We start from the raw sequence: 27450 nt of genomic DNA on the forward strand, positions 1-27450 counted from the left end.
TTCTGGAAAAATGGATCAAATTATTCAATGGAGAGCCTGGAACATTACTGTAGGCCAGTATGAAGGAAGCTAACAGCTAACCAACACATTAATTAAAGTCAGAAAACTATTTGCTGTTATGGAACCTTAAATATTAATTTTAAATAATTTAATCAGCCTGGCTGATTATTTGGAAAGCTGCCAATCTTGTTGGCAATAGCACTTCTCAGAAGATCCCTGGGTTTGCAACACCACTAGCATGAGAAATAAAGAAATAGTGGACTAGTTGGGGGGGAAAAAAACAAAACAAACAAACTGACTTTTCTTTATGAATTCATTAATACTTTGCACACCCACAACAGAAAAAACTGAAGTATATTGGCTGAAACATTAATGTTCCTGTATGTGGGAGTGTACAAAATAATAATAAACAAACAAAAAAACAACAATAGTTCCTTTTTTAAAGCATGATTCACCTTTAATAAAGAATGCACATAAAGCTACACATGTGTACATTCCCCTTTGACTACAGCAATTTCCTGTATATTGCACTTTAATGATGTAATGTGCTGTTACTGGTACAGGTAAGAACAAGACAAAGACACACTAAGGCAGACAGTTGATAGTTTAAAAAATAATAATAAAAATTTAAAAAGAAAAGAAAAAAAATGAGGAGGCTTCTCACCATCACACGGCCAGTTCCTGGAAAAAACAAAACAAAACAAAAACAGGAAGTTTGTCTCTTTGCACACACACACAAAAAAACCTGGTATAATCTGAGATTATACACTCACACATTTGCTGAGAAATCTTAGAAAGACTGAGGAATTTACTGAGGTTAAAATTGGATATATACAAGCAAGAAAACCCTCAGGAAAAAGGGGTAAGGAACCATAACACTTCACTTTGCATGGCTCGATGAACCTTGGACCATCTGCCTGCAGCATAAGTCTCAATTAAATAATAACCTTAATACTTGATACATGATTTTAGCCTACAGTGACAATGACATCTAGCCATGGTTATTTAGAAGAACACGTGTGCGAATGAGGTGATAACTGGATCGGGAACAGACTGACAGATGCTCGTTCACCCTGCTACAAATGCAAAGTGAAGTAGTTCCTTGACAAATAAGATTTTTTTTAGAGTTGATTCTTGTGCATTTCTGACTTTAACACTAAAAATAATCCTCATTCACCAATTCAACATCCATTTTTTAAACCTACAACAGCCTTCATAATATGCATTTGTAGATATAAAGTGCAAAACTAGTAAGAATAGGACGTGAATAACATGAGCATGTTTTCTGTATAAATTGTACTTTGAGGATTTGTGCAAAAATGTTGCTTGTCACATTTTAACAGACAATTACAGTCAGAAAATTTAAATGTCACTGTTGTTTAAGGACAAACCTTTTATGGTAAGCAAGCTGCTTTACATAAAGAGAGCAGCAACAGTGTCAACAGACACACATGCACACACATTAAGTATTGATGTAGCTGCCATAAGAGGTCCATACTGGTTTGTTATGTTGTCTGAGTCATTAGCAAGAACTGAAACAAATGAGGGCAGTAGTAGTTTGAAAAGGAGGGAAAAAAAGACTAACGTGGAATAACTAATAAAAATTCACAGTTTAAACACATACAATACTCGTTTGTGTGCCATCATTGATACGAGGTTTGCTGATTAGTAAATAGACTTTAAAACACTAACGGTTGTTAAATAATTACAACATAGCACAAAAAAATAAATTAAATAAAAAACCAATGTACAATCAAGCTGTCCAACATTATAAAGGTTGAGTTTAAATGTTGTCACTGGAAAAATTGTAGCATACTCTAAATGATAATTATGTCTAGAGACATTTGTGCTGTGTGTAACTGAAGCCCTTGATCAATAAAACTTGGGGTAGTTAGTGCTACTATTACCGTTTACGCTTCGTTAAAGTATCCGCTCTTCTATTTTCCAAATGGTACAAATGTTTGAAAAAAAAAATCCTTTTCAGTTTATGTATTAAACACATCTCAGACAACTACAAGTGTAATTTATAACTTTAGTTCATAAATTCAGAATAACTCAAAATAAAGACCCTTCATGTGGAATAAATATGAACGAACCCTCTGAAGCTACAGAGTAATACCCAAATAACAGTACTGTGGCTTTTTAGGTCAATTTCTTCATATGAACATATAAACACGCACACACACTCACGCACACAAAACGATCACACCTTGTGTTGACTCAACAGTCGGCAGAAAGAGCACATGGAATAAATCTTCACAGTCGTAGGTCTTCTGCTTAGCGCTGTGTGATATTTTGTGGAAGTATAATTGGTGTGCAAGCAATCCCAGCAAAGGATTCTGGAAAATGCAAATCCCTCTCCCACTCATCTGTCTCTGTGTTGTACACCTGAACGATACTTGTGACATTGTTCAGGTGCCAGTTGTAACCTCCGACGATGTAAATCTTCCCGTCTAGAAGGCAGCAGCCCGCTTCAGACTGGCCGGCCCTCATAGGACTGGCTGTGGTCCACTGGTCGTTCTCTGGGATGTAATACTCGACTGCTAGCACATCAAAACAACGGTCAACATGGTCCATGCGGCCGCCCAGGGCGTATACCCGATCCCTGGTGCTGATCATGGTGTGCAGCACTCTGGGTTCATTCATGGGAGCTCTGAAGTCCCATTGGTCTGTCGCCGGATCGTAGCAGTGAAGAGTTTTCTTGTCATCCAATGAGACGCCGTATCCTCCTGAGATATACAGCTTCTCTTGACAGGAAGTCCCCGCATGACCCCAAATCCGGCGTTTTAATGGTTCCACATATGACCACTCATTCTTCTTTGGGCAGTAACACTCTACAGATGACAGGCTGCCAGATCGATTGCGCCCTCCAGTGGCGTACAGCAGTCCATTCAGCACATTTAGCTGAAACTGGATACGAGCCTCCTGCATGAGTGGAATGCGCAGCCATTGGTTCAGATGTGGATCGTAGCGGAAACAGCTGTCCACCGCCCCCTCGCCACTACGATACTGTAAGTGCTGTCCGCCGACGACGTAGACAAAGTTGTCTAGTACGGCAACACAAGCATGGCTGCACCCCGTCTCCATCTCCGTAAGCTCTTTGAACTGACGGGATGCGACATCTGGAAGATAGTACACCTTTGTGGTGACTGTGCGATCGTTGTCGGTGTAGGGCGTCCCACCAAAGGTGATGAGTGACATGACGTCAGAGCGAATGAGTGTCCGTGAGGACTGCATTTCATGCTGTCGGAAGGGAAGGATCTGGTAATTGAAGGCCTCGAGGAGATACTGGCGACACTGAACATCCTCCACCATGATGTCCACTCTCTGAATGCTGTCCACCAACTCTGAAGAGCGCATGAGGGGGAACCGCACGTGGCAGAGGACGCTGCTGGCTTGAGCCCGGCGAGACTCGTCGTACTGGAGCCACCTGATGGCGGCGTGGAAGAGGTCGATCTCACTGCAGTTCTTCAGTTTGTTGCTTTGAAGGAAGAAGGTGAGGCGCTCCATGGGAATGTGCAGGAAATCATCCTCCTCTGCAATCTGGAGGAAGTGGCAAAAGGTGAAGGCATCCACCGACTCCTTCAAGGAGGACAAGCTGAACGTGGTGGCCATCTGGCCGATGTGCAGGCAGGTCTCAACGCTCATCGCTGACTTGAGGAACTCCTCGCAGAGCTCCACGACAGGAACCATTTGGAGGAAGACAGCAGCTCCGAGGACATCCTGAATGCAGTCCAAGTCTAAAGTGACTTCTGCACTGTAGGCAAAGTCGATGATGTGTTTCAGCCCACGGGCAGACAAACCCTTCAGCTCAATGGTATCTTGGTTCGACTCCCTCATGCCTCCCGTGAACATAGCTCTGAAACACAAGGACGTGTAAGTAAACTACGTGATATTTTACGGTCCCTTGGAATTCAAAACTGCATACATTTACTTTACTGTTGAATGGCAATGGAGTCAGAGTCATTGCTCTACGTAAAATAAAATGAATAAATAAATTAAAAAAGGCCCTTTTTTTCTTGAGTTGTTCATTGTTTCAGGTCTGGTGCAGATGAACCAAAAACTAGTGTGCAAAGCAGTAAGCTTACCTTTTCCTGCATTTTTATGTTATTGTACAATTATCTAAATATTAAAATGTTTTAATATGTTTTAAAACTTTCTCAATTTCTGCTTCTCTAATATACGATATCGTTATATCATTTGGCAAATATGAATTCACTGACATACAGGAGACTGAGAATGTATTTTTACATTACCGAGATGTGTATTTAACTTTAAATGGATGTAACTGTTTTTTTCCCTCCATTCCAGCTAAAAGCTTCCAGTTATGAATGCAAATTGGGCAGTGTGAAGTCTCATGCCTTAGACTAACCTGAAGTAATCACTACAGGCGGCCAGCACTGCTTTATGGACCTGGAAGCGCTCCTCGTTGATGGCCAGCACGACGTCAAGTAGCTGGCCCTGAGCCCGTAACACAGACAAGCCCTGAAGGAGGGTGGAACTGTGGCTCGGGGCTGAGAAAGTACAGCGAAGGGTGCTATTCTTGTTTGCCATACTGTAAAGAGAAAAAGGCCTCAAGTCACTCAAGTGATTGTTCCTTTTTTCACATCTCCCCTGATCTTAGTTTCTGTACTCAGCTTAATTTTTCAGTTACTAAAAGCTATTACCGCCTTTTCAAACATGCTGCATAGTCCAAGAGATCAATAAGTTGCGTCTGGTGAAAGCATTGCTGTGATGAAAATTTAATCTAATCTGCTAGAGTCGGCCAGGGAGAAATGCATTCTGTTCGGTGTCTTTGCATTAGCGAGAATGTGTCTGTACACTGGAGTCATGGTGAGGGGAAGAGATAGATTTCAGTTTTTTATGTCTAGCAGTAAAGTGCACAGCACTATCTGCCACAATTACAGTGGCTTACTGAGAGCAAGTAAGTATATCTGGTGGACACACCATCATAGGTACATGAAAAAGCATCACTTTGTCAGCACTCAAGGAAAAGGAAGTTCTCCCTGACATCACTGCAAACACATTTATTCAAAGTACATATATAACCTCAGACGAGCGACAAGCTTACATACGTTTTTGCTTGCACTTTTCCCCCCTGATATGCTTCATTTAACAAGATTCAAAAATGGCATCCAAGCACAGCAAGAAGGTTAAAAATGACCAAATGGGGCTAAATGGGAACGATAGGAGTTTTTCAAATCCAACAATTATCCTATATTAAGTCAAAAAATTAAAATTGAGTCAAAGACAAGTGATGAGGTTCAACCTGACAACCAGCTCCAAAACCCCACCCCTCCATTAGAGTGGACACAATGATCCAGGCCTTCTCTTCCAACATCAGTGTTTTGTTCAGAAATCAGTTTTCTTGCCCTAATAGGAGAAATTATAATCACCCTGGTGTAAATAAAATCTGTTCAATCCTAAAAAAGTAATTGAGAACTGAGAACTGTGTGTATAAAAATAACCAGTCTTGCAATTTTCATACCCCAGTATTGATCTCGAATATCAAGTGATGCTGATACGATCAAAAAGATTCGTTCCTCTGACTCTCACCTTTATTTTGTCAAAAGCTAACAAATACAATGTAGCCCAAATAGACATTTTCTTGCTTTGGAGGTTGTATTAGCTCATCTCACAAGAGCCAACAAAATAATTTAGAGAATGCAAACGCTGCTGGTTGGTACTGGTAAAAAAATAAAACGGCAAAAAAGTGCAGGTCTGGAATAAACAGCTTAAAACAGTGCGAGGATCCCTGCAGTAGTTGTATGACTGATCCTGTGTATGTGCATGGGAAAATTAATTCCTGACAAATTTCCTATTTGTTTGTAGAAAAGCTCGAGTACCTGGGTATCTGCTGAGCAAATAATATTCATCTCTGTCTGTGCATGTCAAAATAAAAGGAAAACAAAGTGGAAACTGCGCACATGCGCGCACACAAAACAGGTGAAGGGAAGAAAACGGAGAGTCTTCTTTTATACATCTGGACTAACGTGGTTGTTTGCCCGCGTAAAATAATAAAAAATGCAAACGTGTTCCATTTAGCTTTGGCAGTGTTACTCTTAATACTTAATGATGGCGTGTCCTACGGTTATCACGTTGACGTAATTAAGTGCACCTGCATGTCTCCAGTGGGGAAACCTCCTCATTAAAATAAACGAAATGCTTACGGTCTGCATTATGTTTTTGTTTTGTTTTTTTAAATATCAGAATTTTTAAAAACATGCCTAATCTGATTTTGAAGAAGATATTTGAGCCATAACAAAACAGAAACAGACTTTCCACGGATGTGCTCGCAGTTTTGTGGTGACATTTAAAGCAAACTAGCATCGCTTCAAAGTTGTGACCTATTTATTAGTCTATCATGAAAATTATTAATAAAACTGTTAAAATATAGCAGGTTGTGTTACTGTTGTCTAGCCTCCATTCTGAACTTCTTTTTTCTTTGCTGTATCGATAAAAAGGAGCAGGTAGTCTTGGTGCCTGGAGGCCCGGACACCGCCTCGGTGTTTCCTTGATTTACGCCGCGGCGCTTCGAACCGTTCTGACGGACTCGGATCGAGCTCGAGTCCCGGAGCCGTGGGAACTCCCATCAGGGAAACACCGGACACCCAAGACAACACCGTGGACTCCCCACGCCCTCACCCACCTGTTCTGCGTATCTTTTGGAGCAAATTCCCCACCATCTGACTCCGCCATCTTCTAGCACATAGCAACACGCATAGGGCATTTTCAGCAGAGTTAACAGGATGCCAATGGCACGACTGGCCCGGTCATGGCTTCACAAGTCTGAATAAAGTCGATTGTTCCAGGATGGATGGTAAACAGCTGCCTGTCTGTAGTCCTGTGCCGAACACGGTGGTGACCTCACCTACCGGCTGCTTGCTGTGCCGACCACTAGAGGGCGCCACAGTCACGTGCACAGGTGTTTCAGTTGAGATGTCCCGTGTGAAGCATTGATCCTATAGGAGACAAAACTAGATTGTAACAGTAAATATCCATAAAATGTGTCTGTCATTCTATTCATACGGTAGGCCTGTATTAAAGTAGCACTTCTTGGTTGCCAGTTAAGTCTATATGTGTAAAATGTTGCGAATATTAAAAAAAAGTATCAATTGCAAAGCCTGTATGTAAACAATACAATAGTATATGAGCTGGGGCCTCCTTTATCAGATTTTTCTGTGCAGTAAATGTGATAGGACTGGAATGCAGAGAGACCAGTTCTGCACACAGACTGTGCTAATAGAGAATGTGGTTTGACATTGTTGAGTTGAAATGAATGAGGCTTTCCAGTGAAAAAGTCTAGCTCATTAAAATGATGTCAAAGCAAAAGACTGTAACTTGTCTAAGACCATATGAAACTAATTCAAGTCATTTTTATTTATATAGCGCCAAATCACACCACAAGGCACTTTATATGATAAGGTAAAGACCCTACAATAATACAGAGAAAACCTGAACTTTCAGAAAGCAAGGCAGCAGTGGGAAAGAAAAACTCCCTTTCAACAGGAAGAAACATCCAGCGTAACCAGGCTCAGAACATCTTTGCTCATGCAGTCATCAGAGTTTGAGTCTGTGTGTGTGTGAATGTTAGACAAGGTGCTTAAACACTTTTTTCTATCTAAAATTCAAATGTGTTCTCTGGAGTGACGAATCACAATTCACCATCTGGCAATCCGATGGATGAGTCTGGGTTTGGCAAGGAGAACTGTACCAAGTGTAAAGTTTGGTGGAGGGGGGGATTATGGTGTACAGTTGTCTTTCACGAGGTGGGCTCAGCTCCTTAGTTCCAGTGAGAAGAACTCTTAATACTTCAGCATACCAAGACATTTTTACACCAAGCTTGTGGGAACAGTTTGGGCATGGCCCCTTCTGGATTAGAACATGACTGTGCACGAGCGCACAAAGCAAGGTCCATAAAGATGTAGAAGAACTCAATTGGCCTGCACAGAGTCCTGACCTCAACCTGAGAGAACGCAGCCTGGTCATCCAGCATCAGTCTGACCTCACAAATGTGTTTCTGGAAGAATGGTCCAAAAATTCCCATAAATACTCCTAAACCTTGTGGAAAACCTTCCCAGAAGAGCTGAAGATGTTATATCTGCAAAGGTTGGGCTAACATCATATTAAACCCTATAGACTAACAATGGCATGTCACTCAAGTCCATATGTGTGTGAAAGCAGAGGAGTGAATGCTTGTGTGCACAAGAACAAGTGCAGAGGTATTGGATGCCTGACGTCACCAAAGCAAAAACTGACTGAACCTGCAACATCAAATGTAAGAATAGTTGTGTTGATAAAAACTGAAACTTCAGTTAAACTATGAGCATGACTGTACTTTATTTATACATACACTATGGTATCCTGTGATAGTATTTTAACCACAGGCATTGCTTATCAGATGGCTTTTTTTCTTACCACAGAGATTAAAATCTTCTGCTCTGACCAGACGATTTTAATCTCTGTGGTAAGAAATGAACACACAACAGAACAGAGTGATCATCTTGCTTCTTTTATTCTTAAAATCTGAAGTAGGAAAATCCTTTCTTCTTCCAGTTCTGGGAATGCAAATTGCAGCAGGGTGGGAAACGCAAGTAGGTTGTCATCACTTTTTGAGAATTAAACAGGACACGCTCTACTCTGAACAATGTAACTTTCGATCTGAATGCCACAGAAGTCTCTTTAGTAATGAGTAATGTGGTTTTTGATGAGCTGCCTTTTTTAAGGTCACTGGGTTTTCTTTTTTGCGACCACTTCCTATCATACCATTACCTCTCAACAGGCTCACATTTGTACTGCTCAGCGATCATAAACACAGCTTCTCTGTCTTTCCTGTTACATTACACTGGCCAACATGAGTTGTTTTTGTTTTATTTTCTTGTCATTGCAAAAACATACTGCAAAAAGTGAATTAACTTTTGCTTTGAATAATAATAATACAAATCTGCTTTCTTTCACAGCAAGTGTATGATGGATAATTAAAGTCAGCACTTAAAGCAAATTGCAACTGACTGAATTATCCTTTGGTAGCTTGTGTCTGACAGTTTCACGTTGTTGCCTCAAGATAACGGCAATGAACTAAAACCACTGAGGCAAATTTGCTTTTTAGAAAGTTTGAAAAAGTCAAACAAATATTAACAAAGATTTCTTTATTCCACAAATAAAAACAAACAAACATTTATTGACACTGTAAAGTGATAAAGTATGAGAATGTTTAACCCTCCTTCTTTCATGTACTGGCCTCCTTACAGTGGGGGGCACTAATTATTTGATCCCTTGCTGAATTTGCACATGTCGTCCCTTACAAAGAAAATAATTAAAGTCTCTCATTTCTATGGAAGTTTCATTTTAGTGTAGAAAGGTGAAAAAAAAAACACATTACATGAACGTTATAAATTCATTTGTACGTCATTGAGTGAAGTAAGTATTTGATACTGTGACGGAGGTGTGGTCCCTGGCTTAGCTGCAGGGGAGGAGTGGTGCAGTGAGCTCAACGGGGCGGTGCTGGGGAGGCAGGTGAGAGCACAGCTGGTGGCTTTTGGACTGATGACAGTCTTTTTCCCTTTTTAGTGAGGTGGAAGACCAGAGAGGAGGGTTGGAAAAGCTGAGACCAGTGCTGACCAGACTGTGGGTTGTTGCATAAAACCCTAAATAAACTTGTGAGCATAACCAGTGTGTGTGGAGTGCATTCTACAGATACCCTATAACCTAGCCAGAATTCTGACTCCCATGGATTGATTAATTGATTCAATGACAGTAAATCAATCAAGTACAGATACTCCTGATCTCAACTCACTATGTGTATAAACCACACCCAAAGAGCCTTCAGAGGACGTCAGAGACAAGTGTGGGAAATCGAGGAAATAAAATATAAAATGACCATCAATCACCCTTGATCTGGATCCGTGCAAGAGGTTGTCTCGTGGGGTGAGGATGATCAGGAGAAAGGTGACGAATTGGCCCAAAACTACACAGGAAGAGCTTGTTAACCATCAATGCACTACACCACAATGGATTGAAATCTTACAATGCCTGCAAGTTCCCCCTTCTTAAGAAGGCACATGTACATGCCTGTTTTAAAGTTAATATCTGTGAACATCTAAATGATTCAGAGGAGGCCTGGCAGAAAGTGCAGTGCTCACATGAAACTAAAGAGAAATGCTGAGTATGACTCAAATATCACCATCCCGACAGTGAAGCACGGAGGCTGAAACATTATGCTTTGGTGCTGTTTTTCTGCTAAGGGTGCAGGACGGCTTCAGGTCATTAAGGGACCAATGGGCAGGGCCATATACCATAAAATCTTGGATGAGGACCTCCTTCCCTCTGACAAAACACTGAAGATTGGTCATGGATGGGTCTTCCAGCATGGCACCGACCCAAAACATACTGCCAGAGAAGTGGCTAAAGAAGGAGCATATTAAGGTCAGGAAGTGTCCTAGCCGGTCTCCAGACCTGAGTGGAAGGAGCTGAGGCGTCTGTGCCAAGAGGCAGCAAAAAGACCTAAAGCATTTAGAGAGTGTCCATAAAGAGGAGTGGGCCAAAACCTTTCCTGGGATGTGTCTAAACCTAAGAAAAGTTTTAGCGCTGTGCTTCCCAACAAGGGTTTCTTCACTAAGTACTAAGTTATGATTAAATACCTATTTCACTCAGTTGCATACAAAATGAAAGTACCATAAAAATGTCTTTGCAAAGTAAGCAAACTTAAACATTCACAGTGGATCAAATAATCATTTCCCCTACTGTATGTCAATGAACGAACAAGATAGTCTGTTAATGTCAAATAAAAAAAAACAGCAAAATACTTTTGCTGATTAATATATTATTGCTAAGATCCTTCATTCGGTCAGCAAGTGCTTAGGTTCTTTTGTGCTGTGATGCTGAAAAGTCTTTAGTTAAATCCATTTAAGGTAATTCTGTCTTCATGTCAAACACCAAGCCGTTCTTGTATATCAGCATGGCAAGCTCATTGTCCACTTGCTCAAGGTCCGTAATTTCTCCTTTGGAATTCCTCTGCTCCTCATCTGTAGAGCCGGGGCTCGAACAGTCGTCGCTGCATTCTTCCAAGGTACTCCTGTCGTGGTCTACGTCCTCATCAGTCCCATCGTCCCACTCGTCCCTGAGAACGCGGACATCTTCTGCTTCCTCTGAGACAGACTTTCCCTCTGGATAAAGTTTGAGCAGCGTCAGCTCATCGTGCACCTCCTCTTTCTTCTCTAGGATTTCCTGTTTTATCACATTATCAGAGAACAGATTTAGTAAGTATTTGTAATTACATGGGATAAAAGGTTTTATCAGTTGTAGATATGAAAATGTGGGTTAAAGCTCATTGAAAATATTCTGTGGTCAGACAAATTAAAATTTGAAACTCTTTTTGGAAAACATCGAAGCGGTGTCCTAAAAAAGGAGGGGGACCAGTGTGCACATCTGATAAAAGGACCATCAGTGTTGAAAGGTACGTACAGGTTTTATACATACACACCCTTTGTGTACTGTTTTCACTGACGCAATGAGTTGAGCTCATTTTTGTCTCAGTTGCTTATGTTTTGTCTTTTTCAATAGGGCACATGTCACATTCGGCAAAAAAAAATTGACAATGGTCAAAACAGTGGTCCACCCATCACTGGTCATGGTACTGTGGCTGCATACTTCTCTTGCACGCAGTCGACAGTTCTGCTTTTTGGTCAAATGAAAAGTCTGTGGTTCTGCCACATTGGCTTTCAATAGATCGGTCAGAGTATTTGCTGGAAAAATATTTGGCCAAAGCATCCAGTCATTTCAGCAATGCCCACTTAGCAACCACAGACATTCAACTTTCCATCATTTGCAGTTTTACTTCTTGTTACTGTTTCCCAGACATAGTGCTTTGAGTTCTGCCCTCATAGTTATGTTTTTGACCTAGATGATCTTTTTTCTCATGCGTTTTGAGAACTTTACATGCAGTTTACCAAACTCCACATGGACTGTCTCATGCCTTTTATTCAAGAATGGCCTCCGTCCCTATGATTTCAAACTTATTCCATTTAGCAGTTACAAAGGTCAGTGGGGAATCGATTTTATAGTCTAGATCTTGAGAGCATAATATCTCATCACAGTCAGGTCTGCAGTTTCCTGGACCTCTTTGCTTGTTCTTTGTTTAAACTTCAGTAAATTATATATACAGGTGCTTGCCTTTCCAATGTATGTGCAATGATTTTCTTGGCCTGAGAACACTGTGATCAATATTAACCTCCTAAGACCCAGACTCTTCCACGGCATGCATTTTTAATTTCTCTTTGATATTTGGGGTGATTGGGACCTGATGAATGTAAAAACAAAGAATTACCAGATTTATTTATTTTTACCTATTTTTTGTTTCTAAGAAAAATGAGAGCCACATATGAGGATATTCGTTTAAAATTTCAATAGAACGGTAGCAGTATGATGTCCTCATAAGCGGATATCAGGCCCTTGAGACTTTTGGTCTAAATAACCCAAAATGTGATGTCCACATATGTGGATGCCGGGTCCTAGGAGGTTAAAGGCTAATTAAAGCAAACTGGATGCATCGAGCAACAATTTGGAGCAGACTTCAGAAACATGAAAAGTTCAGCCCGGCCTCACAAGAGAAAACAACAATAGCTTTTTAAGCAGGTCAAAACCTGCTGTGGTCATGTAAATGAGAACAGCTGCCTTCACAGTACCTGGGGTGGTTTGGACTAGTCATGCTGGTAACTGAGAAAACAGAAGAGGAACTTGTTGCACTTGAGAGAAATCTGCCTCAGGGCTTTCTGACAGAAAGTCCAACCAAACAGTAAAGAAAAAAGAAAACAATGAAAAATAGAAGTCAGTGAATGATGGTCCCATGGAGTGAAAGCCCCCAGACTAACAGACAGTCTATGCTAACTGGTAACACCAGTTACCAGTCTATGCTAACTGGTAACACCGTTGTTAATGGAAGCACGTGGGAAAAAATTAAACTCCAAATGCTACACTGTGTGCTTTGGTGTCATTTTGGTTTTTATCATGCATAAATTTGAGAATCTGAGAAGGAAAAGAGTTGAAACTGCAGTAAAAACTAAAAATAATGACACGTTCTGCAGAAAAACTTGGAAAGTTGCATCCTGTTTTCACTTCTTCTGTTTCTATTACAAAACTGAAGCGGGAACCATCGTTTTGGAGACTACAGCATGCAAAGCGTCCCATAAACGTGAGTATAAAATGGACCAACACATCAACCATAATGCATGGAACATTTTTGTGCATTGGTGTTGCACAGAGCTTTACAGACACCCGTCTACATGTGCTGTGCAGTGGGGGGTAAGTGTGCTTGTCTTTGTGCTTTTGCTGTTACATTTGCTTCGCCTCTCCCATGAAGAGCACAGAAGTATTAACTGATATATTTCTTTGCCGAGTACTGAAAACAATGAAAGCTCTCCAGTGCTTCGAGTGCTGCGGGAGAGTAGAAAAGCACTATATAAAAATCAGTCCATATCCTTCTTCTCATCTTCTTCTTATCTTTTTAAATTTCTAATTTTTTTCCATGCTTGTTGTGAAATCAAAATTTCTTTCCTGTTCAAGCCCAGCTTTAAGCTAGTTTGCATTGCACCTACATGTAGTTGGGCTACACGCTTTTGGCTTTTGAGGGTTGCATGCAAGCATGCCTGCTTTGGTTACTTTGGTCTTTCACTGTGTAGCCAAAGTCCTGTGCATGATGGACACACTGTAGGACTGTAAGTCCTGCACAAGGCTCACCATGAGTTCAGTACTATTATACTTTTACAACTCCACTTGACCGAAGGGCCCCTGCACTGTATTTTAATGTCTACATGGACAGAGTCTCATGCTCACCATCTGATGATGATACCTGCATCAAGTGGACCTTCACAAGTGTGTAAATTTGGAAACCATTCATCCATTTTCTTCACTGCAGCAGACTGTCACAGCATTCAGTTCACTGCAGACGCTGCAGAAATCTATCTACCAGTGTCCCCTCTCCCCTCATGAACAATACCACAAGATACTTAAATTTCTCCCCTTGTGGCAGAAACTCATTCCTAACCCAGAGTGGACCCTTTTCCAGCTGCAGCGGCTTAGCCAAGGAGTGTCACTGTGAATTCTCATCCCAGTTGCTTCACACTCAGCCTCAAACAATCCCAGTGTGAGTGAGAGGACATACCTGATTAAACCATAACAAACCACATCATCTGCAAAGAGCAGAGAAGATATCCCGAGACCACCAAAACAAACACCCTTAACCTCCCCATAAACAGAATCAGTGACATCTGGAGATGCAGACCGACCTCTCACAGTGATTATACAGGGACTGATACCCCATACTCCGACGGACCTCAAAGTGCGCAGTTGAATGCCTTCTCATTAAGATTGCAGGACAAACTCTCACACACACTCAAATATCCCTGAGAGGATGATATTTCAGTAATCAGGGATCAAAAAAGCCAAGCTCTCCACCTCCAATCCACAGAACCACCAAAATACCAACCAATTAGCAAAACTGTTTAAACCCCCAAATTTCTTTGACTATAACTACCTAAATAACCACACTGGGAACGAACATCAAATCCTTAACAGCTGCAAATCCAAGCAATGGCCTTTTACCTGAGTCTTTGATTGATGGGGGATGAAATCTGTAATAACAGGCTTTGGCACAGGAGGAAAAATCTTGACTTTGATCCTAAAGATGAAAAAAAAACAGATAAACAAGAACTTCATGAGAAACTTTTACTTTCTTAGACAATTAAGAGACACGTCTGATGATCAGAAGTTACATTGACAGTGGCTGCTGACCATGTTTCACTTGTCTTTCACAAGTACTAAACAAACATACTGTATGCATATTGTAGTCTGCAGGTTTGTTTTTAAAATGGGAAAAAAAGTTTACTTACTTCTTCAAGACAACGGTGCACGTTGTTGAGAATAAAAAGAAGACAAACAGCAAGCCGAAACTCAACCACACTAATACGGGGAGGAGAGGAGAAAATTAATAATTCTGCTAGACCATATCTGAGTTTTGCAAAAAAATTAGCTCCAAGGTTTGAACTAATATAATGAGTTCATTCTTTGAAATATAAAGTTTGAACTCAACTTTATACCACAGCTCTGTGAAAAACTGTTTCACTTTATTACTTCTTGAGATATTCATGTTCAAGCGTGGAGCGTGAATATCTTGAAGGTAGCAATGACAATTTTTCAAAAACTATATATTGAAACGTATTTGATAAATGAAGCTAAAATCTCACAGCAATCATTACATATGGTAAGTTTGTACCATAAAATATTTATGCAAATCAAAGCTGGTTAGAGTTCCTAAGGAAAAAACCTTGCTAACATATATTAGCTTTACTAAAAACAAATTATTTTAACGTGAGAGTTCGCTCTGATACCATTCATTGGTTTTCCTGGCTTGGTGTTGATGATTGCTGTGGCTTCAGGCCCTTCTCCCACTTGTGTCACCCCAGCTAGGGTGATGTTATATTTGCTTCCAGCTTTCAAGTTTTCCAGGTGGTATCTAGTCTCTGAAGCTGGTATGTTGTCGCACGCTAACAGCCCCCCCCCCCCCCCCCAAAAAAAAGCAGGGAAAAAAAAGACAAACAATTTCGTTATTACAGTTTGGAAATTTATGTTTCTCAATGTCAGTTAGTGTTTCCTTTTGCAGAACTTAGAAGCAGTTAGAGTTCAAAGAAGTGATTTTCACACCTTCGGGCTCATCCTGTGAACTGATTTTTACCCAGCACAGGCGGTAATGTGTCAGGAAGCCTTGCTGGTACGCAAGAGGAATCGCTTTCCAGGACAGGTCAGCAGAAATGTCTGTTTCGTCAAATGTGGCGACCTCCTGAGGTTCCTTCAGTGGTACTAAAATTTAAAAAAAGAATTAAAATAATAATCCTTTTGCAGAAGGAAACAAAATGTATTGTGCTCAGTGATTTTGATTTGCACTCGATGAGTGTGTGGTGCACGTCGTTTTTTTTGTTCAGCTTAATGTTAACTGCCTAGAGAACTGGTCTAAACTTGGATTCAGTAATATATCGTAATTAGCATGTTAGCTTCTCACTTTAGCAAATCTTGGGAACTAAATTTTACGCATGCTAACTGGCCCACAACTCACAATTAATATGTACTTGAGCAGGTAAAGGGCACTACGGTACTTAAAGTAGCAGAACCTAGTCCAGACCAACTGAAACACCCACAGATCACAACACTGGCCCCACAGGTTGGTGCATCATTACATTTTATTACCTAATCGCCCATCAGACCACATGACCTTTACTTCAATCTTTCTGCTGCAAACTAAAGCACTGTCTCACTAATAAGTGGTTTTCTTAAGATTGCACAGCTGTTTAGTACACCTCCCTTTACCCCATTTACACTGTGTGTTAATGTTCTTACTTTCACTGCTAATCTTAGCCTTGTGTTCTACTGTTGATTGTTTATGATTTAAAGTGATATCTGATCACAGTCATCACGATAGTTTACCTTTGCTAGCTAAAACATATTAATCATTGCAGTAATTATTCTACTGAAAGGCTTTTACCTATTTGCTTAATTAAATCAGTCAATTCAATACTTAAGTGATGCTGTTGTTCAAACTGACCAAGGTCTGTATCTGCTGCCGTAATTATGATGGCTAGGAGCTGAGAGCTTGCTGAAGGTTGCAAAATTTGAGAAGAGTCCAACTTTTCAATTTTGCAATGTGAACACAAAACAATCAAAAGCCCCCTCCCTCTAAATACCTTTTCTACCCACAGCGATATAGAAAATGTATTATTATTAGTGATAATTCCTGGCGATGATGGGTGATTCCCTTTGCTTTTGAACTACGTGTCTCTGTTCTTCTTTAATCCCTAGTGTGAATAAAAATGTATCTTCCCCTCTGTTTTTGAGTACTGCACCTTGAAAGAGTTTACAGCCCAAACAACACCTGAATTCTCTACAAACGTGAGATCTTAGAAAGCCTCACTATCTGGGGCATCTCTGACGAAATGCTATATGCATGGTTTGTTGGCATTGCAGCTGAAGGTGCAGCTGCCTTGACAGGCTGATAGAGAAGAGCAGCCATTGAGTCTTTCACTGCATCAACCAGAATAATTAAAAACATTCATGTCACTGTCAAACACATTACGGAGTTGAGATATTTTTACATAGTCATTGACTCTCAGTCTCCAAAAGTTTGCAGATTATCTCAGTAAAGTGAGCGGGGTCATCTCCCTGCCTATCCTGAGGTTTGTGGGTAATCTTTTAGTTTGCAGTCTGTCTTCAAAGAAGACTGAATCTACTGCAGCACAATATTTATTCATGCTTTTATGCTGAGAGCTTTTTGTGCTGTTGCATTTGATGCATGACTTCATTATTTCATATTAAATACTGAGATTAAATAGCAAATAGCGTTAAGATTGAAAAAAAAAATAGGATTTAATTGTGGTATTAATGTTGTGTTTGAATAAATCACCGACGCCTGAAGAGGTCATTTTGAGCTGGAGAATGACGGGCGTATTCATTTAATGAAAACGTTTTATCATTCTTACAAGTCGTGCCCATCTAACGGCCACCTGGGGGCTTTCTGTGTGCCGTTTGCATGCTCACACTGTGTGGGTACTTAGGCGTGCGTTAGGTTAACTAGTGTGTAATCGGTGCAAACTGATTGTCTGTTTCTTGGTCCAGCGATATACTGGCGACCTGAGTAGGGTGTACCCTGCGCCCAGCCCTAACAACCCTCAACTGGCTAAGAAAATAAACTGATGGATGAATGAATGGAAAAATATTGCAATATTTTTGCTGTTCACTGATGTTTAAGGTCGGACATGTGTAGCTGAAAACAAGCTGTGTTTTTCACAAATCCTGCCATGACTGAGTAATTTTATTCATGAATCCCCCTTTCAGCAGTCATCTTTGAATATTTTTTTCTTTCTGAGATGTTTATCTTTTTGTCGGTATTGGTTTGACCATTTTATCTCACCACATGACAGAGAAATATCACACAGTAAAAAATGTGCCAGCCGGCCTCGCTCTCCCCTTTAGTTAATCTATACGTGCATGCATGTGCTCTTTAATGTGGTTGACTTGTTGCAGTCCTCCTAGCTGGTAGGGAAAGTCTGTAGAAACCTTGCACATGTATGCTTTCATGAAAGCACTTACCACCTTCTTTTTGATAAAAGAAGCACATTTTAACTGTCTGTGGTCTCCCATGTTGACATCTGTGTTCAAAGTAGAGGTAACGGATGTAGTCCTTCAGGTCTGTAACAGAAACACAAAGGCTGCTTTGGTCTACGGTGTTTTTAATGCCATCATTTTGAAAACAAGGTGGCATTTGGGCATAAACATAAGATGAATGAGAGTAAAATCTTAATCGTTTCATGAACAAAGGGAACAAACTTAAACATACTTAATAGACAACTTACTCTTTTTAACTTCTTTTTTCTTCTTTTTACCCATCTTTCCTGTTAAGGTTATCACATTTTTTGGCACTGGACTTGCATCTTGAAGCTCGTACCACTCAAGACAAGTTCTCCTGTTTATTTCTTTATCTGCCAAAGTTTTGTTGCAAGCTGCCAGAGAGAAATTCAGCTTTGTGGTCTACTTGAACATAAATATACACAATATTGATATCTATGCATTTTACACGCCTACCTTCTAAATCTGATGCAGGTTCAGCTGGTACTTGCAGGATTGCCGGAGGAGACACGCTCACATCATTTTTGGCAATAACAGAGATGTTGGCAGCCGAGTACGACACAAATGTGTAAATAGTATGGTCGTTGTGATATACGGTCTTGGTGCAAATACACTGCGAAGAATTCGATGTCACATTTCTCACTGCTGCTCCTACTGGCATTGGCTGAAGAACAAGAGGGCGCTTTGTTGAGACAAATGCAGCTTGACCGACTAGACAAGAAAATACTGTATTCAACTGTTTCAACACTGTCCAGGGAGTAGTGGATGAAAATGAAAATGTAAAAAAAAAAGTGGTAGAAACTGATGGATGAAGTGCCGTTTACAGCCAAGTATTTTCACAAATTCAGTTCCATCCACCGCTCCTGCTCTTTTTGGGGCGATCGTGGCTCAAGAGTTGGGAGTTCGCCTTGTAATCGGAAGGTTGCCGGTTCGAGCCCCGGCTTGGACAGCTTTGGTCATTGTGTCCTTAGGCGAGACACTTCACCCGTTGCCTACTGGTGGTGCCAGTGTCCGGCAGCCTCGCCTCTGTCAGTGCACCCCAGGGTGGTTACAATGTAGCTTGCCATCACATGTGTGTGAATGGGTGAATGACTGGGCGTGTAAAGCGCTTTGGGGTCCATAGGGACTAGTAAAGCGCTATATAAATACAGACGATTTATCGTGAGTTGACTTACCATCCACGTTAGTGTCACCTTTCGAGTGCCATTGAAATGTGTTATTGTCATGGTAACATTAGGCTCATGTACAAGTTCTGTAATGAAAACAAAAAAGACTTTTTTGAGATGCATGAATTTACCATCCTATAAGAAGAATGCTAGAGTGGACTGAACAGGGCAGAAGTTACTTGGCATCATTATGACACAATTTTAAAAAAGAAAGCTATGAGACAGATGGCCTCACATTCCTGACTACAGTACGTTGGTATACACGGAAGTTTATGGTTGACTCAATGAGTGCAAGACGGCAAGGCCCTGTGGTTTCTGAACAAGCCCAAATCATTGCCCTCCCACCGCCGTGCTCGACAGTTGATGTGTTGTTTTTGGTTTTCACCATATGTGTTGCTGTGCATTAGAGGCAAACATCTGTGCCATGCTGTCTGTACTTCTGGTACTCCAGAAGTCTTGTGGTTTGTGATGCAACTTGATGCAACTTTCAAAACCCAAGTTGTGCTGCCCTGTTTTTTTTGAACCTGTAGAAGATGCTTACTGTAGCTGCCTCCACCAGTGTATGAATGCGAGAGTGAATGAATAGTGGCATTGTAAAGCGCTTTGGGTGCCTTGAAAAGCGCTATATAAATCCAATCTATTATTATTATTATTATTATTATTATTACTCCTGGTAGCACTTCAAAACAAGCCATACTTGTCTAGTCTTTTTCTACTTGTACTGTCATGGACTTTAACATTTAATATGCTGACTGAGGGCTATGTTTTTTGACGATTTCTGGGACGTTCACTGGGAAGACTGTGGCAAACACTGGCTGTTGATCTGAGATTACATTTACCAACTTTTGTTTTTTTAGACCTGTTAAGGTCAGAATGATTATTTTTATATCCTGAAACCATCAATTTGAAAGAGGATGTAGTTTTTTTTCCTCCATGCGATAAAAGGCAAACATTTCAATTGCATCCTGTGCAGCATCATTAAATTGTAGTGTAAATATGCATTTCATTCACATTGAGATTCACATTTTCTTTTAAAATCATCACTTCGGTTGTGTATATAACACTAGCTCACCTGCAGGAACCACAACCTGAGACCAGGCACTCCACAGTGGTTTCTTGACCATAGTGGATCGGTGTCTGATCTGAACCTGGTACGCTGAACTCTTCCGAAGGTTTACAACAAAGACCTGGTCTGTTCAGATTGAAGAAAAAGAGAGTTTAGCTCATTCAACTAAGTTTCACTTGGCTAAATGTTGTCCAGAAATACTTGTCGCTGTGCTCATAAATGCATTACTTTGTCCTTAAACAGATGACTGTCTCTGTGGGGGATTTTTAGGGTCTAGGAGGGCTTCACACACACACTAACAGGTGTTACAAAGGTAAACAAATGCCTCACTTGCAATCTTCAGACATTTTAACTCCTATAAGACATATTTGTACTCACGCTGATCTTTATTGTTGTTAATGGTGGTACTTATTATTCTCTGTAACAGCAAATGAAATTAGGTTAAATAATGATTTGTTTAAAAAAGGCCAAAAATTTACATCTGGTGACAAAACACTGACTCACTTTTCCCCACGGTTCTGTGGAGTGCTCGTCTCGTCTGAACCAAACTTCTGCTACAGCTGGATACTTCTCTGTAGCTATCCAGCTCAAGCTGAGGTTGTTTTTCAACCAGGATGCTGAAATATTTTGTGGTGCTTCATATTTTACTGTTGAATGAAAGCGAAACTTTGCTTAATACACATTTCAACTGCAAAGCAAGATTAAAATGTGGGCTGTGTCAGTTTGGTGAATCAAAATGGATAATCGTGTAATTAAAAAAAGGGTGTCCATTACCTATGTCCTGGAGTATGACAGACGTCTTTGGTGATTTGCATGTGGAGTTTCCTATGTGAGCTTCCACCCAAATCATAACGCTGCGCGACTGAATGAGTTGTTCCTCAACAACATTATGGAAAGTTTCCTTAATGTTCCCAAATTTTGTCTCACTACATAGAAAAACATAAAAGCATTACTGCCCCGGGAGCAGCGGAGAAAGAAACACTTAAACTCAGCATTAAACTCGTGAGTACATTAACCCTTTCTCGTCCAGTTTCACTCGTTTGTTTTCCATTGTCTGTTTTCATAGCTTCTTATTTTAGAAAGTACACCTCTTTACATTCTTGCTTGAACTTAAATGATATGATTGACACCTGTATCACCTGTATCTCTCAGGTAAATATGACTTTAATAGTCAGTTCATTGAGGTTTGCAGGCATGTTTATGCGCAGCTCTCTTAAGGTCCCTGAGGTTAGGTCATTGACTGGGTCATTGAAAACCCTTAACTCCCTTCAGTCATTCTGTTGGAGATCTGCTGCTGTGCTTGAGATCATTGTCCTGTCGCATGACACAGTTCAGCCAGGCTTTAGCTGTCAGACAGATGGCCTCACATTTGACCAGAGATGGGCAGTTACAAGTAATGCGTTACTGTAATCTGATTACTTTTTTCAAGAAACAAGTAAGTAAGGGATTACTATTGCAAAAAATTAATTCGATTACTGTTACTTTCCTGTAAGCACACTGCATTACTAAAATGTGATTTTGTTTGTGAGAGTGTCTCATGACACTGACGTACGAGTGTGCGACATCTGTGGTAGATTAACAATGGATAATATGGAGTGCGCGAGAGAGAACGACCATGCGCCGTTTAAAACTTGGAAGTATGACGTGACTTTGAGTTTGATTCTGTAAAAAGTGACAAAAACATTAGCGTCTGCTGTACACTCTGCATGGGAAGAAAACTCCTTCCCATGCAGCATAAAAACCCTAACTTCAAATCTGAACAAGCACCTAGCACGCTGTCATTGGAATGTGAAATTCCCAGAGAAACCCCCGGTATTCTGGGAATCCATCCTACCTCAAAAACCATCCTACTGGTTGTTTCTGTGCGTGTGCTGCGCATGCGCACAATACAAAATTAAGTGGCAAGCCGTCTTATCTTTGTGAGTATGAGCTACAAGTATACTTGGAGGGGTGAAATTAAGTGCCAAACCGTCTCGCCTTTATGAATATGAGCTAGAAGCATACTCTGATTGGTAGTTAATTTATGTGGCAAACCGTCCTACATACTTAAATTTTTGCTGGAATTATTGTGTGACAGCAGAAATGTGCATATACTATGTACGGTAGGACGGTTTGCCAAAGTAAGATGTTTTGTCAGAAAACCGGATCCCTCCACTGACACGACTGCTGCAGCACCAAATGTCCACCGGCCCCACTCCTGCTAAAACAGGTGAAAATAGATTTAGGAGTGACATGACTCAGTGCCCATGACTTTTTGATTTTATTTAATTTTTGCTGTGTTTTACTTGCATCTTTACTTGTAAACACAAAAAAAGATTTTATTTTATATGATGGAATATGCAGAAAATAGGTTTAAATGTTAAAGAATTTATTCAAGTCAAAGACTGTTGCATATCATTTAATTTTTGCTTGATTCAATGTGCATAAAGTTAAAAGATTAAAACTAATAAAACGAGTTCTAAAAAGAGACTTTTTCATTTGATTCAATTTTATATGATGGATTATGCAGAAAAAATAGAATTGGGCTTAAGTGTCTATTGCTTTATTGTGTATTCAGGTTGTGTATCATGTTGTTTAAAAGTAATTAAGTAATAAAGTAACTAATTACTTTTAAAAATAAGTAATCAGTGAAGTAATAGGATTACTTTCTTGGAGAAGTAATCAGTAATTGGTAACTAATTACTATTTTCACATAACTTGACCAACACTGCACTTGACTCTAGGATACTTTGGTAAACCGAGGAGTTTGTGGTCAATTGCCAGGTGTCCAGGCCCTATGGCTGCAAAACAAGTGCAAGTCATCATCAGTCCTGCACTGGGCTCTACAGCTCGTTTAGTTTTCAGGTGGCACATTATGACCAAACAACTCTACTTTGGTGTGGTCTGTCCAAAGAACATGGTCACAGAAGTCTTGTGGTTTGTTGCAGCTTTGAAAGCCTAAGCTTTGCTGAACCTGGTACGCTAAACCCTTCCGAAGAGCCACAACAATGACCTGGTCTGTTCAAAATGAAAGAGTGTTTAGTACGTGGCTAAATATTGTGTGTTCATTACTGTGTAAAGTATCTCTGATCATCAGACATTTTTTGTTGCTGTGCTCATTAATGCGTTATTTTGTTCTTAAACAGTTGACTAGGTCTCGACAGTCTCTGTGGGGGATTTTTAGGGTCATGGACAGCTTTAAACAGGTGGTACACATTATAAGTTATAAGCTTCCATAAGTAAATGCCTCACTTGCAATCATCTTCACACATTTTAACTTCTAGTTTCAGAACAAACGATAATTTAGCTCACCTGGTGACCTGGTCACACTGGTGACCCTTCCAAACAAGCGACACCTGCATACATTTCTAACGCGGGACAACTTGTGTGCAGTTTCTCAAAGCATTGCATGGACTGACCTTGGAGGGAATTTGTTGGGACGTTCACGCCTAAAAGACTAGTGTGTATCAATACCACTAGATCACCAAAATGCTGAAATGTTGGATTTTGCAGAGGTGCTCGCACATGCTAATGATCAGTTAATCGAGGGCATTTATTATAGGGTACTAGCTACCCTCTTATTTCCAATGGAAGCAGAAAGTATTTGGTATTTAACAGGACTGTGAAAACCTTCTCTTTCACATGACAGTATCCCCTCTCTATGCTAATCCTGAAATCTGGTATTCTTCCAGTTTCAAAGCCATTCATCAGGTTTTTCTCTTTTTCATAACTCTGATCATGAAAAGACTTAATCGGTCATGTAGGCTCTCCTTCCATTTTAGTAGAAGTAACTGTTCTTGAAGATCTATCAATATGTAGTTTGGCAGTGCAGTTTCACTCATGATGACAGAACAATGCAGACACACAAAATTTCCTATGTTGCAAAAGTGCTTTTGTGCATTTTTTTTCTAATCTGAGGCGTAAAATAAAAGTTGCATAATACTTCTATTCCTCTCACATCCGCACACTTGCTTGTTCTGAGGTGAATGCAAATGGGAGCGCAAACTGTGCTACTAACGTTAAACGTCTCAGCTGCCAGCAGTGCACACCTCTTTGTTTTTTTGGTTGCAAGAGTGAAGGCATGAGTCTCCCAGGGTAACTGTTTTTCATTGTTGCTGTTGCAGTTTGCGCATGATGCACAGAAGCCAAGCAATGCACTGCAAGTATTTAAGTCACTAATAAAGTGTCAATGGAAAATTGTACTTAAGTAGTCAGTATAAGCTTTTAATGATATAAGTTTACATGTGATAGAATACTGCATGATGACCTTTTTATGACTTAGACTGTTGTCGACTACAAGACTTGTTTTGCTTTATAAATTCTTTCCCACAGCGATAATAGCTGAACAAGCAATTTCACTGGAGAGCTGGACACTTTTATCTGCGCTCCCTAACAAGAAGAGGGGCCGCGCCCTTCAGAATCACACACACATACACTTGCATACGCACATACTTTCCTCTGTCTATGAGCAGACGTATTCACTGTTGTATTATTTTTGTATATAAATAAAGACAAGTGCAAGAACAGAGCGCACATCACAGGGCCCCCACTCTGGTGTGAGCACTCTGTGACCACCCTTGCAAGTAAAAACTGCAGCGTGTGTCTTTCTACTCTCTGACTCTCAGCTGAAGACGTGTCTTTTAGAATAAATCTCTTGACATAAAGTAAAATGTAAAAACTGAATACAGGTGTTTCTAATGTTTGCATTCATGAAAACACCAGCTAACAGTGTGTAAACACAGGCTGTCAGACTTAAAATGACAGAATAAGTTTACTATATTTAAAATGCGCTCATCATAAAATAGAAGCTGAATCTGTGACCTTAAATTGTTTTCTCTGGGCTTCGCTGTTGTGGAAATAAAAAATGAAAAACAAAGAGGACATAGCACTGACATGACCTCATTTGCTTTATTTTGATTACATGTTATGAAAGCTGCCCTACATAGCTGACCTAAACTGTTTGAAGGAGTACAGCCTCTCAGATCATAAATTCATTTTGTTCCAGTGTCATGTGAAAATCTCACGATTTCTGGGCTGGCTGAAACCCTCACGGTTTCTCACATTCTAACATAACACCTCTGGCTTGCAGCACAGTCGCAGGTGTTGCAGAGTGGTATCAAGATCCCACCTATCCCCTGGCTTTCACTATGAAACATCAAACGACCCAACCAGTTGTTCACTGTAAGAAGCTGGATGTCCAGAAAGCAAATGTCAGAAATATACAAGATTGTGGCAACTGGGCTTCATGGGCCCATTTTTAAAAGAATGTCACACAAAGGTTTACAGTTTATGTGTAGAATCAAGTATTTTTCACAGACTGAACATCTTTATGGACACATCAGTAACAAAGAGCTGAAACTGAGCAATACTCACTTAAAGTAAAGCTCAAACGTCATGTCGCTTTGAGTCGTGTTCATGCTCCACTCGCACGTGTAAACAGTAGCTTCAGCTTTTCGTCTGAAGCACTGAGGACTCGAGGGAGCCTCGCATGCAAAACCTAAGAAGAAACATATTTGAAAATGATGTAAACTGATGTCATCGGGTGGACCTTTGATTTGTCTGGGTTATCTTTGCCACGTTACCCCAGAAACCACACATCACTTTAGAGAAAACAGCTTCAAATGTCCCATTTCAAGCTGGAATTTTCTTGTACTATTTACATTTTTTTTGAAATACACCTGTAAGTGAACACTTTCTTTCACTCTTCTCACTGTTTTGTTGTCCTACATCTAACGTCTAAATCATTATTTGTCACTTTACCTCACCTTTACAAGTGCAAAATTCACACTTACATTCTATTTGAATGAGTTAATTGGTCAAATACATTTTAAACCTAAAAGCCAACACTTCAGAAACGCTGCACACTGCGGATGTGAACTGCAAAGTGTGGAAACCACACACTGCTGATAAGATAACCAAAATTTTGTGGCTGATGTTTTTACTAAATTGTGCTATCACTTTCATGCATGTAATTAGCATTCTTGAAGGTGATTTGATATAATCAGAATGAAGTTAATCTCAAATCCAAAGCACAAAGCCACTTAAATGAAGGTAAACTTTTTAAGGTCATCAAAGAAGAAAGGTTTTCATAGTTGTATCTACCTTTGCTGAGAGTCGTGAGGAACATAAACATAACGTATCCATGTAGTGAGCTCCTGTTCTTAAAAAGTTCCATGAGGTATCGTGGAAAGTCTAGAAAGGTGATCGTTCTACAGTTTGCGAGAGTCCATGTAGATAACCTGCCTTCACTTGTATTTCTCCGAAATGTCACAGAATGTCTCGGCTTGTTTCACTTCATATGAAGAGCAACAAAACCACAAGCGTCAGGGGTGGGGGAAGGTTGTGCTCGTCACAATGGCAGTCATACACAAAATACTGTATACTGTATGACTCACTGAAATCATTTGTTGATTTTTACATTTTTTATTTTCCTGCCACCGTTTTCTGCTGTCTCCAGACTGCACATCAAAGAAAAACTAGTGGAAAGTCTAGAAACTAGAGCAACTGATTCACCACACCTACATTCAGTGTCTTGAATCAGGTGAGAGGGAACCTTTCTGAATTTTACGTGTGAGGTCTAAACCCACGTCGACGTGTAGAAGTGTGCAGTCATTAAAACCTCCTTATATCTAACGCTATCTAACCTCCCTGCTGTGTGTCTGTGTTTGTGTGTGTGTGAGACTTTTGAATCTTTAAAAACAAGCTCCAGACAAACAACTTCCTGTCTGTTTCCTAAAAATAGTGCAGGCTTTTGCACAGGTGTAAACGGTGCATCTATTTTATTTGAAAAAGCAAAATAAATTTGATAAAGACTGAAAGATTTCCTTTGAAAGGAGCGTGTGACACCGTCACCTTAACTGCACATGTATGTGCGTTAATAATAAAATTAAAATGTAAAGTTTCACTTTGTGAATCGTGTAGTTGCACCTATACTGTAACAGTATAAGAAGCTGAATCGTTTCATTTACAGTCAGCAAAGCAACAGATTTCCACTCAAATTAAAAATATCATACGGTAAAGTCCAAGGATTAGAAATATGTCTATAAATAAAGATTTAATAATAATATTAAA

The 27450-nt window shown here is 40.2% G+C and overlaps 2 protein-coding genes across 3 annotated transcripts; both read right to left on the reverse strand.

Annotated features, from left to right (window-relative positions):
* Positions 1-431: 431 nt before the first annotated feature.
* On the reverse strand, positions 432-6886 carry klhl26 (kelch-like family member 26). 2 transcript variants are annotated; one of them, XM_085247464.1, is made up of 3 exons: positions 6650-6886; positions 4373-4555; positions 432-3859 (listed from the first exon to the last, which is right to left on the reverse strand). In XM_085247464.1, the coding sequence occupies exons 1-3, from the start codon at positions 6697-6699 to the stop codon at positions 2278-2280; spliced, it is 1815 nt and encodes a 604-aa protein (XP_085103590.1). In that variant the 5' UTR covers positions 6700-6886; the 3' UTR covers positions 432-2277. The 2 variants fall into 2 exon arrangements, with proteins under 2 accessions (XP_085103590.1, XP_085103591.1); XM_085247465.1 differs by lacking the exon at positions 4373-4555.
* A 2246-nt stretch (positions 6887-9132) lies between these two features.
* On the reverse strand, positions 9133-26633 carry il12rb1 (interleukin 12 receptor subunit beta 1). Its single transcript, XM_085247511.1, has 15 exons — positions 26482-26633; positions 25753-25876; positions 21175-21326; positions 20905-21047; positions 20779-20818; positions 20407-20526; positions 19344-19420; positions 18625-18832; positions 18396-18542; positions 18133-18231; positions 15697-15852; positions 15384-15539; positions 14886-14955; positions 14599-14674; positions 9133-11226 (listed from the first exon to the last, which is right to left on the reverse strand). The coding sequence occupies exons 1-15, from the start codon at positions 26552-26554 to the stop codon at positions 10906-10908; spliced, it is 1962 nt and encodes a 653-aa protein (XP_085103637.1). The 5' UTR covers positions 26555-26633; the 3' UTR covers positions 9133-10905.
* Positions 26634-27450: the final 817 nt, after the last annotated feature.

The sequence above is a fragment of the Mchenga conophoros genome, linkage group LG15 (assembly GCF_057382185.1).
Source record: "Mchenga conophoros isolate Kocher_MC1m ecotype Shallow Benthic linkage group LG15, M_conophoros_male_GT1.1, whole genome shotgun sequence".
NCBI lineage: Eukaryota > Metazoa > Chordata > Actinopteri > Cichliformes > Cichlidae > Mchenga > Mchenga conophoros.